General features: G+C 45.0%; 2 protein-coding genes across 3 annotated transcripts in view; both read left to right on the forward strand.

The window, feature by feature from the left end:
* Positions 1 to 2,956: 2,956 nt before the first annotated feature.
* The window catches only part of LOC132388497 (zinc finger protein 229-like), a 142,483-nt gene continuing 128,018 nt past the window's right edge, over positions 2,957 to 17,421 (forward strand). The window contains exon 1 of the mRNA XM_059960857.1: positions 2,957 to 3,026. The gene's annotated coding sequence lies outside the window, so the exon portion shown is untranslated. The remainder of the gene's footprint in view (positions 3,027 to 17,421) is intronic.
* LOC132388496 (zinc finger protein 229-like) lies at positions 3,472 to 11,137 on the forward strand. Of its 2 annotated transcripts, XM_059960850.1 has the most exons (3): positions 3,472 to 3,535; positions 6,405 to 7,905; positions 10,871 to 11,137. In XM_059960850.1, the coding sequence occupies exons 2-3, from the start codon at positions 6,811 to 6,813 to the stop codon at positions 10,880 to 10,882; spliced, it is 1,107 nt and encodes a 368-aa protein (XP_059816833.1). In that variant the 5' UTR covers positions 3,472 to 3,535; positions 6,405 to 6,810; the 3' UTR covers positions 10,883 to 11,137. The 2 variants fall into 2 exon arrangements, with proteins under 2 accessions (XP_059816833.1, XP_059816832.1); XM_059960849.1 differs by lacking the exon at positions 10,871 to 11,137 and having other exon boundaries at positions 6,405 to 8,657.

Genomic DNA, 17,421 nt, shown 5'->3' on the forward strand with positions numbered 1-17,421 from the left:
AGCCACTGTTGAATCCATTTTACTACTTCAATATTAATACCTAATGATTGAACCTTCCTAACTTCCTTCCGTGTGGAATCTTGTCAAAGGACTTACTGAAGTCCCTATAGACAACATCCACTGCTTTACCCTCGTCAACTTTCCTAGTAACCACTTCAAAAAGTTCAATGCGGCTTGTCAAACATGATCTTTCATGCACAAATCCATGTTGACTGTTCTTAATCAGACCCTGTCTAATCAGATAATTATATATCATATCTAAGAGTATTTTCCATTAATTTACCCACCACTGACATCAAACTTACAGGCCCATCATTGCTAGGTTTACTCTTAGAACCCTTTTTAAACAATGGAACAACATGAGCAATTCGCCAATCTTCCGGCACCATCTCCGGTTCTAATGACATTTGAAATATTTCCGTTAGAGCTCCTGCTATTTCTACACTAACTTCCCTCAAGGTTCTAGGGAATATCCTATCAGGAACCAGAGACTTGTCCACTTTTATATTCCTTAAAAGCTCCTGTACCTCCTCTTCTTTAATTATCAGAGTTTCCATAACTACCGTACTTGTTTCTCTTACCTTTCACAATTCAATAACCTTCTCCTTAGTGAATACCAATGAAAATCATTTTTCAAAATCTCCCCCATAGCTGTCAACGCTGATTCTCTAAGGGACCAATTCTATCCCTCACTATCGTTTTGCTATTAATATAACTGTAGAAACCCTCTGGATTCATTTTCACCTTACTTGCCAAAGCAGCCTCATATCCTCTTTTAGCTTTTCTAATTTCTTTCTTAAGATTCTTTTTACATTCTTTATATTCCTTGAGCACCTCATTTGCTCCATGCTGCCTATATTATAGATCTCTCTCTTTTTCCGAACCATGTTTACAATATCTCTTGAAAATCATGGCTCTCTCGAACTTCTAACCTTTCAACCTAATAGGAGCATAAAGATTCTGTACCCTTAAAATTTCACCTTTAAATGAACTCCATTTCTTTGTTATATCCTTCCCATAAACTAATTGTCCCAATCCACTCCTAAATCTTTTCGCATCTCATCAAAGTTAGCCTTTCTCCAATCAAAAATCTCAACCCTAGGTCCAGTCCTATCCTTCTCCATAAATATATTGAAACTAATGGTATTGTGATCACTGGACCCGAAGTGCTCCCCAACACATACCTCCGTCACCTGAGCTATCTCATTCCCAGCAGGAGATCCAACACTGCCACTTCTCTAGTTGGTACCTCCATGTATTGCTGCAAAAACCTATCCTGCACACATTTTACAAACTCGAAACCATCCATCCCTTTTACAGTATGGGCTTCCCTGTCTATGTGTGGAAAATTAAAATCAGCCACAATCACAACCTTGTGCTTACTACAAATATCTGCTATCTCCTTACAGATTTGCTCCTCCAATTCTCGCTCCCCATTATGTGGTCTATAATACACCCCTATAAGTGTTACTACACCTTTCCCATTCCTCAATTCCACCCAAGTAGTCTCCCTAGACGGGCCCTCTAATCCGTCCTGTCAAAACACCACTGTAATATTTTCTCGGACAAGCAATACAATGCCTCACCCTCTTGCCCCTCCGATTCTTTCACACCTTAAACAACGAAATCTAGGGATATTTAGTTGCCAATTACACCTGTCTTGCAACCATGTTTCACTAATAGCTACATCATATTTCCATGTCTCAATCCATGCTCTAAGCTAATCCACCTATCTGACAATGCTCGAGCATTAAAATAGATGCATTTAAGAAACTCTCCACCTCTTCCTCTCTGCTTATCCCTAACGGTGCACGCAACTTTATTATCTTTTTGTTTTCTTTCTCCCCTACATCTTCGGTCTGAACCCTCCTACATCAGGGAGGAAGTTCAAATCACCTCTGTGTTAAAAGTCTAACCATCACGGTGACTGAAGGCAGCTGCAGGTTCATGAGGGACTGTTACTGTCAGATTCTGCAGTTCTTGCGGCTGCTCATCGCACCCAGGACTGAACCCTGGTCACTGAGCATTGGAGGAGTCTGTTCTGCTGATGTCAGTCTTAAACTAGACTGGTGTTTAATATTGTGGATCTGTGAAAGTTAAAACAGTTTTGTATAAAATCCCGTGTTTCAGGTACTTACTGTCTCTACCACACTCACAATGTCAACTAGAAAGGCCACTCGGCCCATCTGGTTCCTGCCCATGTTTCTGTTCCATATCCGTATATCAAAATCTACCCCTGCCGTTCCCCTCTCACTCTCCCTGAGGTGACAGGTTGCAACTAGTCACCACTCCGTGGAATAGAAGATTTCCCTCGAATTTCATAGAATCACAGAAATCTATTTTCCTAAGCTCCATGTACCTATCCAAGAGTCCCTTAAGAGACCCTATTGTATCCGCCTCTACCACCGTCGCTGGCAGTGCATTCCACACACACACCACTCTTTGCTTAAAAAACATTGCTCTGATATCTCCTCTGTACCTACTTCCAAGCAGCTTAAACCTATTCCCCCTCGTGTTAGCCATTTTCCTACTGGGAAAAAGCCTCTGGCTATCCACAGGACCAATGCCTCTTATCATCTTATACACCTGAATGATTGTCTCCGGGGTGAATAAGACGATGAGCTCACTGTGGTTGTGACGTTCTCGACCGTCGCCCATCTCTCCCCCTCCCCGTTCCCCCTCCCCTCCCTCTCTCCCTCCCCCCTCCCCTCCCCCTCTCCCTCTCCCGCCCCCTCACCCTTTGTGTTTTACGTCAAAGAACTCAATCAGGCACTAAAAACGCACTCGCAGTAAACGAACCTGCAGTCTCGTAACACAATACACCTCTAAAGTCTGACAGCTGTCTAGCGAGTGAATCTTCGATGGTGCAGAGTCAGAAACCAAAGAGTTGCCAGATTGAGTCAGGCTTTGGGGCTGCAAAGAGAGTTGGGGTCTAGAGTTTACGAGGAGGAGGAATCAGACCAGCTGGATGTGGCTACAAAAGAAAGATTAGAAGCATTTGGAAACTGGTTGATCGAAAAAAAAAGGTGGTTAATTTCTGCAAAATACTGGTGGAAATCAACAGTCAGGCAGCAATTGTGAAGAGGAATAAAAAGACAACGTTTACACCGAGCCCTTTCAGCATGCCTAGCCTGTGTACTCCGCTGCTTAGTTGCTGCTTGAACTGCAGAGTTCCTCCAGCATTTTGTGTGTGTGCGTCTCTGTATTCCAAGCAACTGCAGAATCTCCTGTGTTTTATAACTGCATTTTACTTTGGCATTCGATAGGCATTGATATTGAGTATATTGCTTATGGGAGCCGCTTTCTGCGGTAAAACAGCTGCAGATTTTTCGATGCACACGAAAAAATAAGGTATGGACCTTGAACCGGTACCTGCACAAATCTTTAATGGCACCGTGATTACCCATAGGGCCATGAGTTTAAAATTTCGCCGTCGTTGAGGCACCGATGAAATGCGCAGGCGTCAGGCTGAGGACGTCCCCGAATATCACGCATGCGCACAGTACACTGAAGGCCTTGAAAACGTCGGATGGAGGTAAGAGTGATTCTCCGTGTTTTTCTCTGAAACACCGACTTCAGAACGATTCCTGTGAAATCCGGACATCACAGTCCGCAATCCCGGGACAGTCCTGCCCTCTTCCCTCTCTCTCAGCCTCACGATCCGTACACGGGCCCCGGGGAGCTTCCGGCCGCTGAGTGAATGGGAACCGATGGATCTCTCAGACAGAGCTGAGCTCCAGCTATCTAAATGCAAGGATCAGGAACTCGGAGAAAGGGAACAAAATCTTTTATATCACCAGTTGAGAAATTCGCCTTTGTTCTACCTCCGATCCCTGACAAGAGAAAATCTGCAGAGGCTGGAAATCCAACCAACACACACAAAATGCCGGAGGAACTCAGCATTAGTACTCTTTTCCGTAGATGCTGCCCGGCCTGCTGAGTTCCTCCAGCATTTTGTGTGTGTTGCTTGTTCCACCTCCTTTTGTTCTGGACTTTTCAACCCGTGACGACATGTTTTGTACCATTCTCTCTGGAAGATAATGATATCAAACACCTTTGCCCTGGGCAACAAGTAGCTTTCACCTCACAAATGTGCCAGACTCCAGTGAGACAGAGTACTGTCCTTCCCTTCATATTCATTGGGATTTCATTCACTGAGTTCACCACCGTCAGTCATTGGGGGAGACTTCAGGGGAAATATTTATGTACAATACAGAAACTGGTGATACCTGTGTGTATTGTGGTGATGCAAAAGTTGTTGGAGAGTTTACAAGAGGGAAGAATTGGAGTGATATTTGGAAATCTGACTTTTTAAAGCGTAATTTAGCAAGCAAACCACTTATGGACAAAGTGCAAAAGCACTGGAGAGAAAATCCTTCATTACCCGTTACAGGCCTGTGACATGGTGTGAGAGGGCAGATGAACTGGATCGAGCCTAGAGGAGATCACAGTTCTTACAGACAGTGATTTGCTGGCTGTTAAAATGAATACCTCTCTATATAAAATTCGCAGTGCACATGTCGTCACTGGGTAAAAGAATGCACAGTACAAGATTTCTGTGCACACTGGTGATTACAAATTAGAGGGGACATTGGTGTGGAGAACTCCAGTGTCCCAGACACCCTCACCTACAAGATGTGCACCCAGCTGCACTTTGAGGAGTTGGAGCTGAAAATGGATGAATTTTGGATCATCCAGCAGTTGGAGGGGGTGATAGATATGACATGAAGAGAGGTGAGTTACACCCAAGGTGCAGGAGACAGGAAACTAGGTGAGAGACATGAAGGGAAATGAAGTTAAATAGCCATCGCAGAGTACTCTTGTTGCCATCCCACACAACAGCCAGGTGGGCCGCTTTAGAAACTGTTGGGGATGGAGGGATTACCTGGCAGAGGAAAGTCAAACGGGTGATAGGGGATTCGTTAGTTAGGGGAACAGAACAGAGGGGATAAAAGGTCAGTTTTGATGGTGTCAAAAGGACCTGACAAGTGTGGTTTGGGATAGGCCGTTTTCTGGCAAAGGAGTACTTGGTAAGCGGGAGGCCTTCAGAAGAGACATTTTTGGGAGTGTAGAGTTCGTATGCTGAAAGGTAACTGGTGCAGGGAGCCTTGGTTTTCAAGAGATATTGAGGCCCCCGATATTTTGTTCCTCTAAATGCCTCAGACTGTTGGGTGCTACCAAGACTCATTAATGACAACAGTATCATAATTCCACCCCCGAGCTCATCGGACTTATTTTTAGTCGTCTTCTGTTGGTTTCTAAAAGCTTCCAATAGTTTTTGCTCTTTTGTTTGCCCTCTCTTTGGCTTTTATGTTGGCTTTGGCTTCTCATTTCAAAGCTTTACAAAGCTTCCACTTCTTTGGGATGTATCGATCACTCAGCTCCTGAATTGCTCCCAGAAACTCCAGCCATTGTTGCTCCGTTGTCACTCCTATCTTTCCCTTCCAAGCAAGTTTAGCCAGCTTCTCTGTCACAGAAACATGGAGAAGTTCAGTATGGAAACAGGCTATTTGCCCAATCCATTCAATGCCAAACAAACATTTAAACTGTCTAATGCAACTAACTGCAGCGGGACCATCGCCCACCATACCCCTACCATCCAGGCTCCCATCCAAACTTCTTTTAAATGGTGAAACTGAACTCATATTCACCACTTGTGCTGGCATCTCACTGCACGCTCTCACGACCATTTCAGTAAAGAGCTTTTCCAAATGTTCCTATTAAATTTTCACTTCCCCGCTTACCCATGACCTATGGTTGTCATCGCACCCATCCTCAGTGGAAAAAGCTGCTTACCTGTACCCTATCTATACTGTCATAACGTTGTCTATTCCCAACAAATCCTCAAAGAAATGTATAATATCTTTGTTTATGTTTAGAGCCTTTTTCAGATGTATAGGATGATGAGGGACACTGATCGTGTGGATAGCTAGAGGCTTTTTCCCCAGGGCTGAAATGGCTAACGTGAGGGGGTATAGTTTTAAGGTGCTTGAAAGTTGATACGGAGGGGATGTCAGGGGTAACTTTATTTACACTGAGAGTTGTGGGTGCATGGAACGGATTGCAGGCTACTTGTGTGAGATTGTTTCAGTTACTGTGGGGCCAGGCACCCATGCAGCTCAGTGGGAACAGGGAATAATACCAATGGAGAGAGTCAGACTGAGCCAGGTCACAGATTGGAGATGGCAGAAATGCCCCATTCTTATAGAGACAGGAAGAGCATCAGGGAATTGATGGTCATTCCAGATATCAGCACTGTGCCCAGTTAAAGGTGATTTCTCTCTCCAACTTGGGTTAAACTTCACTGAAACAGTGTGATGCCAGCTCACACCTTGACAACTCAAGGAATCTCATCTGAAATGTTGTCCTACACCCATTGATGGATTTTGTAAATCTTTTTACAGGTTAAAAATGACAAGGAATTTGCCTACGGGAATCTCGAACACAACACGCTAGTTTTGCTGTCTCTGTCCAGATATTTAAGAAGTGGAGCAAGAGATTCACTCGATCATCCTTCCTGCTCAGATTGTGAGAAGGGATTCACTCGATCATCTGACCAACTGGCACGCCCGTTAGTTTACATGGGGGGAGCCCATTCTCCTGCTCAGACAGTGGGAATGGATTCACTTGGTCATCTCAACTGAAGGTACATCAGCAAGTTCCCACTGGGCAAGGCCATTCACCTGTTCTGTGAGTGAGAAGGGATTCAATCGGTCTTCCCACCTGTGGACACACCAGTCAGTTCACACTGGGCAGAGGCTGGTCATCTGAGGAATCTGTGGAGAAGGATTGACTCGGTCATCTGTCCTAATGGCTCACCAGCGAGTTCACACCGGGGAGAGGCCGTTCACCTGCTCAGACTGTGGGAAAGGATTCACTTCCACATATAAGTTACTGAGACACCAGTCAGTTCACACTGGGGAGAGGCCATTCACCTGCTCAGACTGTGGGAAGGGATTCGCTCAGACATCTCAACTGAAGGAACATCAGCAAGTTCACACTGGGGAGAGGCCATTCACCTGCTTGGACTGTGGGAAGGGATTCGCTCAGTCATCTCAACTGAAGGAACATCAGCAAGTTCACACTGGGGAGAGGCCATTCACCTGCTTGGACTGCGGGATGGGATTCATTTCGTCATATAAGTTACTGAAACACCGGTCAGTTCACACCGGAGAGTGGCCGTTCACCTGCTCAGACTGCGGGAAGGGATTCACCGAGTTACCTCAACTTCAGGTACATCAGCGAGTTCACACTGGAGAGTGGCCAATCACCTGCTCGGACTGCGGGATAGGATTCGCTTCGTCATCCCATCTGAAGATACATCAGCGAGTTCACACTGGAGAGAGGCCGTTCACCTGCTCAGACTGTGGGAAGGGTTTCACTTCGTCATCCCATCTGAAGGTACATCAGCGAGTTCACACTGGAGAGAGGCCGTTCACCTGCTCAGACTGTGGGAAGGGATTCATTTCATCATCCCATCTGAAGGTACATCAGCGAGTTCACACTGGGGAGAGGCCATTCACCTGCTCGGACTGTGGGAAAGGATACTCTCAGTTATCTCAACTGAAGGCACACCAGGGAGTTCACACCGGAGAGTGGGCAATCACCTGCTCGGACTGCGGGAAGGGATTTGCTTCGTTATCCCATCTGAAGATACATCAGCGAGTTCATACCGGAAAGTGGCCAATCACCTGCTCAGACTGTGGGAAGGGATTCCCTTCATTATCCCAACTGAAGATACATCAGCGAGTTCACACCGGTGAGAGACCATTCACCTGCTCAGACTGTGGGAAGGGATTCACTCGATCATCCCATCTGCAGATACATCAGCGAGTTCACACTGGTGAGAGGCCGTTCACTTGCTCAGTCTGTGGGAAGGGTTTCACTTCGTCATCCCAACTGAAGGTACATCAGCAAGTTCACACTGGGGAGAGGCCGTTCAATTGCTCAGAGTGTGGGAAGGGATTCACTAAGTCATCCACCTTACTGGTACATCGGCGAGTTCACACTGGGGAGAAGCCGTTCACTTGCTCAGAATGTGGGAAGGGATTCACTCAGTCATCCATCCTAAAGGCACACCAGCGCCTTCACACTGGGTAGAGACCAATCTGCTTGGACTTTGGGAAGAAATTCTCTCAGCCAAAACAACCAGTGTGCATCATTGAGTTCACACTGGGGAGAGGCCGTTCACCTGCTGTGAATGTAGGAAGCGATTCACTCAGTCATCTAATGTTATGTAGGTTCCAGTTGTGCTGGCAGCTTAACAGAGGGGGTTATAGCCCCCAGTCTGGCCAAACTGAAGAATCTCATTTGGGTGGATACTGAGCAATGTGTCCCCTGTGTTATCTGCCCTTGGGGTTCATACTCTCTGTGGACTGTCTCTTTAAAGTGCAAAGAGAACCGAGACTGACCTTGGACACGCTGTTGGATTTCTGCAGAAGTGCTGGGTTGCTATGGTGACCAGCTAATGTTTATGTTCTGTGTGGTTAAGCAAGGTCAGAATGATCCTTTACCAACACAGAACAAGCAAGCGACTTCTTACAGAGAAGTCTATTATCCCCCCCCCCCCATCTTGTGAACTAAATTGAATCTACCACATCATCGTAAGACAATGTCGTTTACCACCTTGGTTTTGGATTTTATATACAGGTGACTCCCGTTTTTCGGATGTTCGCTTTACAACAGCTCACTGTTATGAAAGACCTTCGTTAGTACCTGTTTTTGCTAACCAAAGAGGATTTTCACTTTTATGATAAAGATGATGACTGCTTTATACGTGAGTTTACCCCGAGAAAGACTACCGTGACCGTGAAGCCTTGTGCGGCAGTTGTGTACGCATGCGTGCACGTGCCGATTTTTTTTCTCTCCAAATCAATTTCAGTTCACTATCTTCCCGATTTTCAGTGAAACTACACCGTACATACAATATTTCTACTTTATCATTCCTACTTTTACTATAGGTTAGTGTTATTTTAGGTTTTATGTGCTATTTGGTATGATTTGGTGGGTTTTCTTTGGGTCTGGGAACATCCAAAATCTTTTCCCATTTAGATTAATGGTAATTGCTTCTTCACTTCATGACATTTCGGCTTACAAACGGTTTCATAGGAACACTCTCGCTTTAGATACCGGGGGACACCTGTATTCACACCTATATATGCATAACATTGCTAACCCTTGGATTATCTGGTTTAAGTTCACTATTATTAGTAGTTACCAATAAAATTTTGTTTGTTAACTGCAAAACTAGACTCCAAGTGTGTTTAATTGTTGCTGGTAGTTTTATAGGTTTGCGTCTGTGTGACACCTGAAGTAACAAATTGTACATAATATGTGATTAAACTATTAAGATTTATAATTCTTACTTTGACCAGAGGGTTAGTAAAGAAAACAAAAAAAAAAGAAAAAGGGCCCAGTCTCTCCATTCATGTCTTCTCATCTCTCCCCAGCAAAAGGCCATGAAAATCTCTCTTCCAGACTCACAAGAAAGAACATTTCTCTCATTGGATAGTCCCACACTCCAAAACCCTGTTATCTCTAGTCGTAACCTAAACATTGCTGCTGCAGAGAAACCATTACCTCAGCAGTGAAACATTACAGAGAGGCTGTTACATCAGCAGTGAAACCTTACAGTGTGTTACACTTGTGACACAATACCAGGTTCAAATTGGGGAGATAGTTTCAATGAGCTGCATGCTGGATATTTGTCCTTCACCGTTGCTGAATGCAATTTCGAGAGCGACTATTGGTGCTGAACTCTGCAATTATTGCTGCTGCTCACCACACCCAGTTCTGCACCCTGGTCACTGGGCATGGGAGGTGTTTCTTCTGCTGCACATTCACCTTTAATGGGGCTGGAGTTTAATATTCTGCATCTGTGACAAATAAACCAGTTCTATTATAAACTCTGTCTTTGGTGCTTAGTGAATTTATAACACAACTGGTGTACTCAGGCCTGCTGAACCCGGCCAGTGAATCTGTTCCACATCAGTCCATTTAAATCCTCCCCTGTTGTTTCCCTTGAATTCTCTGCAGACTGAAGAAGTCGAGATGACTGCAGTTCTAATCTCTGGGCTGATGAAGAATGACATTGTTCGTTAACCTCCTTAATCACAACTTATTTCCACATTATGACTCATTTTCCCTGCTTCTAAAGGGTTGTTGAAAACACCACTGTCCTCTAAAGACTTAAATTGGAATGGGAAACCATAAGTAGGATGTTCAAAGGAGCAGGGTCAGAAACCAGAGGCTGGTCTGCACAGGGCAGAGTTTGGGACTCTGGACGATGGTTCTGGTAAGAACGTATGATGAGGAGAAAGGAATCAACAGTGGGGCATGGCAACGAATGACAGAGTAGCAACACTTGGACGTTAATTGGCAGACAAAATAATTTTGTTGTCTGACTGATGAACAATGCCTGTGGTGAGAGGCCCCATTGGTCGAGGCACATGTGTGTGTTGAGAATGGTTATACCTATTGAGGGAGTTATTCTTGCTTGTTTTTCCTGTAATATTATATCTGAATGGTTATTTGAGATGATCCTATCTCTAATAATGTATTGATTATCATATAAATTGTGAGATTATGTCCTTAACTGAATCAGGCTTGAATTTATGGTGCCTTAATGAAGTTACCGTGGTCATTCATCCATTTGTATTTTAAAGCAAGATTTTGGTGAATGACATTTGCCACTTGATTGTACCTGCATAAGTAATCAGACTGAGTTAAACTGCTGCAGGATCCTGGAATGTGTTGGATTGTGTCTGGTGTCTCTTGGCATTTTCTGCATTTAGTGTCTTGTTTGCTTGAATTCCATGTATTTCAGATTTTTTTTCTTTTTCTTAAACACCTTGTCCTGCATTTCTGCAAGGAACCCCGCTGATTCTGGGAAGGGATCTCCAACTCTCAGTCAGGTGCTCGATGCTTCCTTCACACCATCCAGTCTGCTCAGATCATTGGGATGTCTCCCATGGAGGGTCATACTCATTCCACTGGTTAATGTTTTCTTCCAGAGTGATGACTTATTGTTCTGAGTTGGCCTCTCATTAAAGCTTTCTGGTCTGTATTTCTTATCATGATTGCATATACACACATGGAGTGCTGAATATTTTTGATGAAAATATATATTTAGGTTTTATCTGACTGTTGTGTGATTTTGTGTGTTGTGTGTTATTCCTGTTCCTCCTTCTGTCCAAGGTAGTCGTTAATCTAAGTGGGACTTCGTGTAAATAGACTTTTCTAAAGTTGTCTACTCAGGTCTTATTTGTCTTTGTAAATTTTACTGATTGAAATGGGACCAAGATATTTTCATTAAAAAAGTCAATCTCGGTATTGATGCAAGTGTTTATTGCCTTTGTTGTATTTGTTACCTATTGAGCTCTGTTTGGCAGGTTTTTTTGAAGCCATGAACTAAATTTTGTCAAAGGTTTTCTGGATTTTACACTACTTTCTATTGTCTTTGCTTGTTGATATTCCAGATACGTGGGTAACGAGTCATAAAGAAGAGTCTTGGCCAGGAATGTTGATTCCCATCCACAGATGCTGCTTGACATGCTGAGCTCCTCCAGCACTTTATGTGTAGTTCTCTCCATTTCTAGCATCTGCAGGTCCTCTCGTTTCCCAGATACTTATATGTTTCTTGAAATATCGAGCTGGTAGTAGGGCTGTGTGGCTCTTTTGGTAAAATATTAAATAAACTCATCATAACGAGACATTCACCACCCTCGGAATGGAAACAATTCCCCTCATCTCAGTCCCGGGCAGCCCACCCCTGTTTCAGAGACTGGGATCCCTAGTTCAACCGGTAACGAAGTTGTGCATTTCAATGTTCACCTCTCCGTCCTCGATTCTCTAAATGAAAGGGTTATCACATTTGATCTTTCTTCATATGATGACCCCACCACTCCAGGGATCAGTCAGTTGAATCTTCATTGCACTCTCTATAACAAATATTCTCTAACCTCTTTGTTAATCCTCTATGGAATTTCCATATTCTTCAGCCCCGTGTTGCCCCAACCACTCACCACCCACCCCTGTCACTATTTCCGCCTTCCCACCTCCCCCTCACCTGGATCCACCTCTCACTTCCCGGCTCTTGCCCCATCCCCACCCCTCACCTCTTTTCTCTGACTATTTCCCGTCCACACTCAGTCCAGAGGGAGGATCTCGGCCCGAAATGTTGACGGTCCATTTCCCTCCACAGATGCTGCCCGACCCACTGAGCTCCTCCGGCAGTTTGTTCTTTGGTCTGTATAACCCGTGTTAGTATGGGGAGCGGGATTTTACACCATATTCCGGGTACAATCTCGACAAAGCCCAAATAATTGTCACTCTGCCCGGACCATTGGCCCCGCTTGCAGTGCAACAGTCTGCCGGTGTTTGCCTTCAATGTGGTGAATCCCTCTGCTCGGCACCATCGTGGGCTCAGACATTTCCACAGTTGAGCCCCTCCAGTCCCCGCTGGGACAAACATCCTGTCCGCCCCCTCTCTCACCATCTTCATCCCGTCAATAAAATCCTCCCTCCCCGGGGAACAGGCATCAAACCGACTGGCCGAGCGGACTCCTCCTACCTCTCAGCGATACATCAGACTCCGGCCGCAGGAGACGCTTCACAAACGCCCCAACTTCCCTCGGAGGGAAATGGAAATAAATCAGAAAGCGGACATTTACTTTGAGGTTTTCTCCGCTCTGAGGAGGCGTCGGCGCTTGAGCGGGAGACGAACTCGGCGGGGTAACGCCCACTCGGCTTGTCCGCCTCCGCCACTGGTTGTTACCTGTGATTGACATCGCTTCGCACCAATGAGAATAGCGCTGCTCCTGACTCCTCTGTTGACAGTGGTGGGGGAGGGGCTGGTCACGTGATTATTAGCCCAGCCTTTAAACCGATAAAGCTCGAGCACAGCAGCGCGTGGGTGACGTAAGACACCGCGCACGTGAGGGCAGATCCCGGTATGGGGAGTCCATGTGTGAAGTCAGGCGAGTGGGGTTGTCTGACGTCACCGTATTTAAACGAATCAAAATGTGCGTTTCTTATTATTTCGGTGGGACAACAACATTAATCACGGGTTTCATCACTGAATCCAGGGTTGTGGGATGTAAAGTCCCCTGTTATGTGTCCGGCTGTGCCTTGTTGTTGGTGGAGTGGGCAGCGTGGTGTTTGTCTCGATTCGGGTCACAACACCAGTTTTGCCAGCGGGATCCACATACAGTGTATTAGTCAACCGAAAACCCCCCGTCCCTGCAGTCTTTGTCTCCTGGTAAACTCAACACCCTGACAGTGTGGACCATAGATACCCCTTCATCTCAGAGTCAGGGGATCATTCATACAGCTGATCGCTGAGAAAAATTATATTTATTGGTCATTAAAGTTGGCCCAGATTCGTTTGGACGGATTTGATGTGGAGTTCGGGGTGTCACAGTGAAAGGGCCGGACGGCTGAACTCTCTCCGTTGTCCAAACATCCTTCCAGGTGAGGCGACACTTCACCTGTGAATCTTCCGGGGTCGTTCGTTGTGTCCGCTGCTCCCGGTGCGGCCGCCTCGACACTGGTGACACCGGCTCCTCCGCAGTTGTGCGGGGTAGGAGTGTTTTCTTTTTTATCGTGGGTCGATATTATTGTTCCCTTTTGTGCGGAGAGGTGGGTTTTGGGGTTTGATGATTGGGATCCCGTTCTTCTTGATCCGGGGGGGGGGGGTGGGATGGAAGTTTGATTTTTCTCTGTGAACGACTTTCATGCTCTCTCTTTGTTTCGTGGTTCTGTGGAGAAACAAAGCTCAGCGTTATTCATGGATACCTGCTTTAATAATAAACTAACCTTTGAACTATCCACTCCAAGCGGGACTTCCCGGTGTCCAAACATTTTCAATGCGATTTCCATTCTCATTGCTACCCGGCCTGCTGCGTTCGGCCAGCATTTTGTTTGTATTGCTTTGGATTTCCAGAATCTGCAGACTTTGTCGTTTTTTTACCTCTCCGTTGTCCGTCCCGCCTCCGAACACTGGTGGCGCTGTAGGATCTCCAGCCACTGGTGGCGCTGTGCGGGTCTCCGGCTGTCGGCGACGATGTGCAGACCTCCGGCAGCCGGTGGCGCTGTGGAGGAACGCTGCTGAACGCATGCGCGGTGCCGAGTTCTGTTGTTGGCGGTTCTCCGATTCGAGCAGGGGTGAGTAGGGAATGATCCCGGTGTTGTGTAACTCGGGGGCCGGTTGCATTGGGAAAGGTCTGGGCCCGAGCTCTGCCGGACGGCTGGAGGGGGCGTGCAGTGCCAATTTTTTAGGTGCTGGAGCAGTACGGGGGGGGGGGGGTTGGGGTTGGGGTTGGGGTGGGGGCGGTGATTGATAAGTTCGTGGCCTAAGTTAGAAGGCCTGAAGTTATACAGCGTTCGGTATCTGCACGTGTAGTTTAACTCTTTGAGTGATTATGCAGAAAGTTTGAAGTTAATAACTTTTGTGGTATTTCTGTTTGACATAATTGAATATTGCTAAGTTTTGTAAAATTGAATCTTTCCACCTTGGGCCACGAACTTATTAATCACCCTTAGTTTGTGACACCCAATTTGTGTACCTGCTCATTTCATGTACTGGGCAACTTCCTTGCCCCATTCGTGTAATGAGCAGGTACACAAATTGGGTGTGACATATATAGGGCTTCTTGTAACGTCAAGCAATAAACCAGATGAAAGGAATATATGAATTTCAGAGCTCCACAGAAATATAGTTATAGCTAAAACATTAACAAGATTTTAGCCTATCACTAGATTTCAGTGTATAACTGGTACAATTAAAAATAAAATTCTTAATTTAATAATATGACAAAGTATTACACGGTTGCACAACTGATTATCATAGAATATAATTATCAAGCAAGTAAAATAACTTTGTTTGCTTTGAAGACACAGGGTTTTAAGTGAGAAAAATGTACTTTAGGATTAGGGAGTAATCCACGGACCACCACAGATGTAGCCTTACTAATACGACTGAGTCAGAGCAGACGGCCGCAGCACTTAGCAGTGTTCCTCAGAGGTATAAAAATAACAAAAATAAAGCAATTCAGTTTTTATACTTTTAGCCCCTAAATTGGAACCAAGTAATCAAGTATGAAAAAAGAAACTCTGATGAACTATTGCTAAAGCCACGAATATTGCTGAATATTAGTCTCAAAAGCTGTAGGTTGTCAACTCTGCCTCGTACTGTTTCTCTCGCAGAAATGGTTGGACAGGAAGTGTACCTGTGAGTGTCGATACTCACAATATCCTCACATGACATGGTTAGACCGATACAGACACTGTTTAGTCTTTAAATATATAAAAAGTTAAACAAGCTTAAATCTTTATTATTATCACATCTATACGAATAGAAAAGATTGTATTTTGAAAGTCATAAATGTTAAGAGGGGAGGAGAGCAACCATTTGTGAGGTTTGGAAATATATTTTGTCTCATTCATTGCCTCACTAAATTATTCTTCTTCCTTTCAACACAAAGGGAAAAAGAGCCTCTTTCCAGTCAGCTACAGTTGGTGGAGCGAGGCCAAGGGGTTGATCTGCTATTAATGATAATTGAAATGACGTAAAACTAGCTTAAATCCCAGAAATGTCTTGTTTTCCATTTGGCTTGGAAAATAAAACTAAATTTATCCAGGTTTCGAAGAGGATTTTGGATGATTAGCTTGTGTTTTTGATCAAAGTCAGACCGAAGATAAGTGAGCAGTGAATTTTTCTTTCATTGTTTTTAACTTTTAAACTTGGGTTTCCATGTTCATTCCTTGCTGAATATAGCTCCTTCATGGTATCCAATGGTACCCATTGGAAAGAGCGGAAGAATGCTCACATTTGTGTACAGGGATTTCCCAGCTTCCTAGGCCAATGGGTCGAGCGAGGAGGAATTTCACAAATATCTAAATAAAAAGCAGTCACAGCTCCAGGATTTCACCAAAAACGATCAAATATCCTAATGTTATTAGTGGTATTTTTCCCCACCAGCCAACACTTTCCAACACCCGCTTCCGTAAAATTCCCTCTATTTAATATCCGGGGTTGTTAAATTCCGTACTTGCTTATTTTGACTTTTTTCCAGAGGTGTTGGAGCGGCTCTCCGGTGAGCTCTGGTAGCACTGCACCCCTGAATGTATGAGACAGTACAGTGTTAAATGCAAAACCCCGAACAATGTCGATGATCAGAGGGATCTTAGACTCCAAGTTCATCACTCCCTGAAAGAGATTGATCGGGTGGTTAAGAAGCAAATGCAATGGTTGTCTTTATTAGTTGAAGCACTGAGTTCAAAAGTCATGAAGTTGTGCTGCAGCTTTGTAAAACTTGTTAGCCCACATCTGGAGTGTTTCATACAGTTCTGGTCGCCCCCATTCTCGGAAGGATGTTGGGTCTTTGGAGAAGGCGCAGGAAAGTTTTACCAGGACACTGCCTGGATTAGAGGGCATGAGCTATAACGAGAGGCTGGGCAAACTTGTGTTGATTTCTCCAGAGCGGCGCAGGCTGGGGTGAGACTGGATGGACGTTTATAATATTACAAGAGGAATAGATAGAGTGGACAGAGGGTATGTTTTTCCTGAGGGTTGAAATGTCTCATACATTTAAGGTGAGAGGAGATATGAGGGGCAAGATTGTTTATTTCCACAGAATGCTGGGAAGCTGGAGTCTGTGCCTGGGATGTTAGACCCCCCCCCCCCAGTCACGTGATCCCATTTGCCCCTTCCATTTAACCACAGATGTAACGATCTCTTTGTGCATGTTCACAATCTCCAGATGGGCGGTCACTCGTCCTCCAACTTGCCCGAACTCGTCTCGCTTCCTGAGGCTCCTCACATTTGTCCTGGAGCTTTATGGCTGTTGTGTCTTCTCCCGGATTGGGGTGGGTGAGGAAGCAGAACGACCCAGGTTGTAGGGATCTTTGATTTCAGTGCCTGCTTTACCGAGGGACTGGGAAGTTTCGGGGGGGAGGATGGTTTCTGTGATGTGCTGCTCTGTATCCAAAGGTCTCTGCATTTCCTCGCAGTCATGGATGGAGCAGTTACCATGCAAAGCGTGAAGTGTCTGGATGGGAAACTTTCTATGGTGTGTTGATAAAAATCTGGTGAGGGTCAAAGTATATCTGGCAAAGTTCTTGTTATTTTTGCTAATTCTGTCATTTTAGAATCTTTTGTACAATAGTATGTACTATTCATTCAGTACCTATGTGTTGCTGGAGGACCATCAGTGATCGTCCTTGATCCCTTCTCCCACCTGGTTCCATCTGCTCATCTTGTTCAACCTCTGTCCAGTCTCCTCACAACCCCAACCCCACTTCAGTGATATACATCAACCATCTGGGTCATCCTCAGTCCGCCTTGTATCCCACCTCCTCAATGTTATATATCAACAAACTTTCTTCCAACCCTTGTCTTCATTGTGAAGTGTTCTTTTGTAC

Source organism: Hypanus sabinus, unplaced genomic scaffold (genome assembly GCF_030144855.1).
Source record: "Hypanus sabinus isolate sHypSab1 unplaced genomic scaffold, sHypSab1.hap1 scaffold_336, whole genome shotgun sequence".
Lineage (NCBI taxonomy): Eukaryota > Metazoa > Chordata > Chondrichthyes > Myliobatiformes > Dasyatidae > Hypanus > Hypanus sabinus.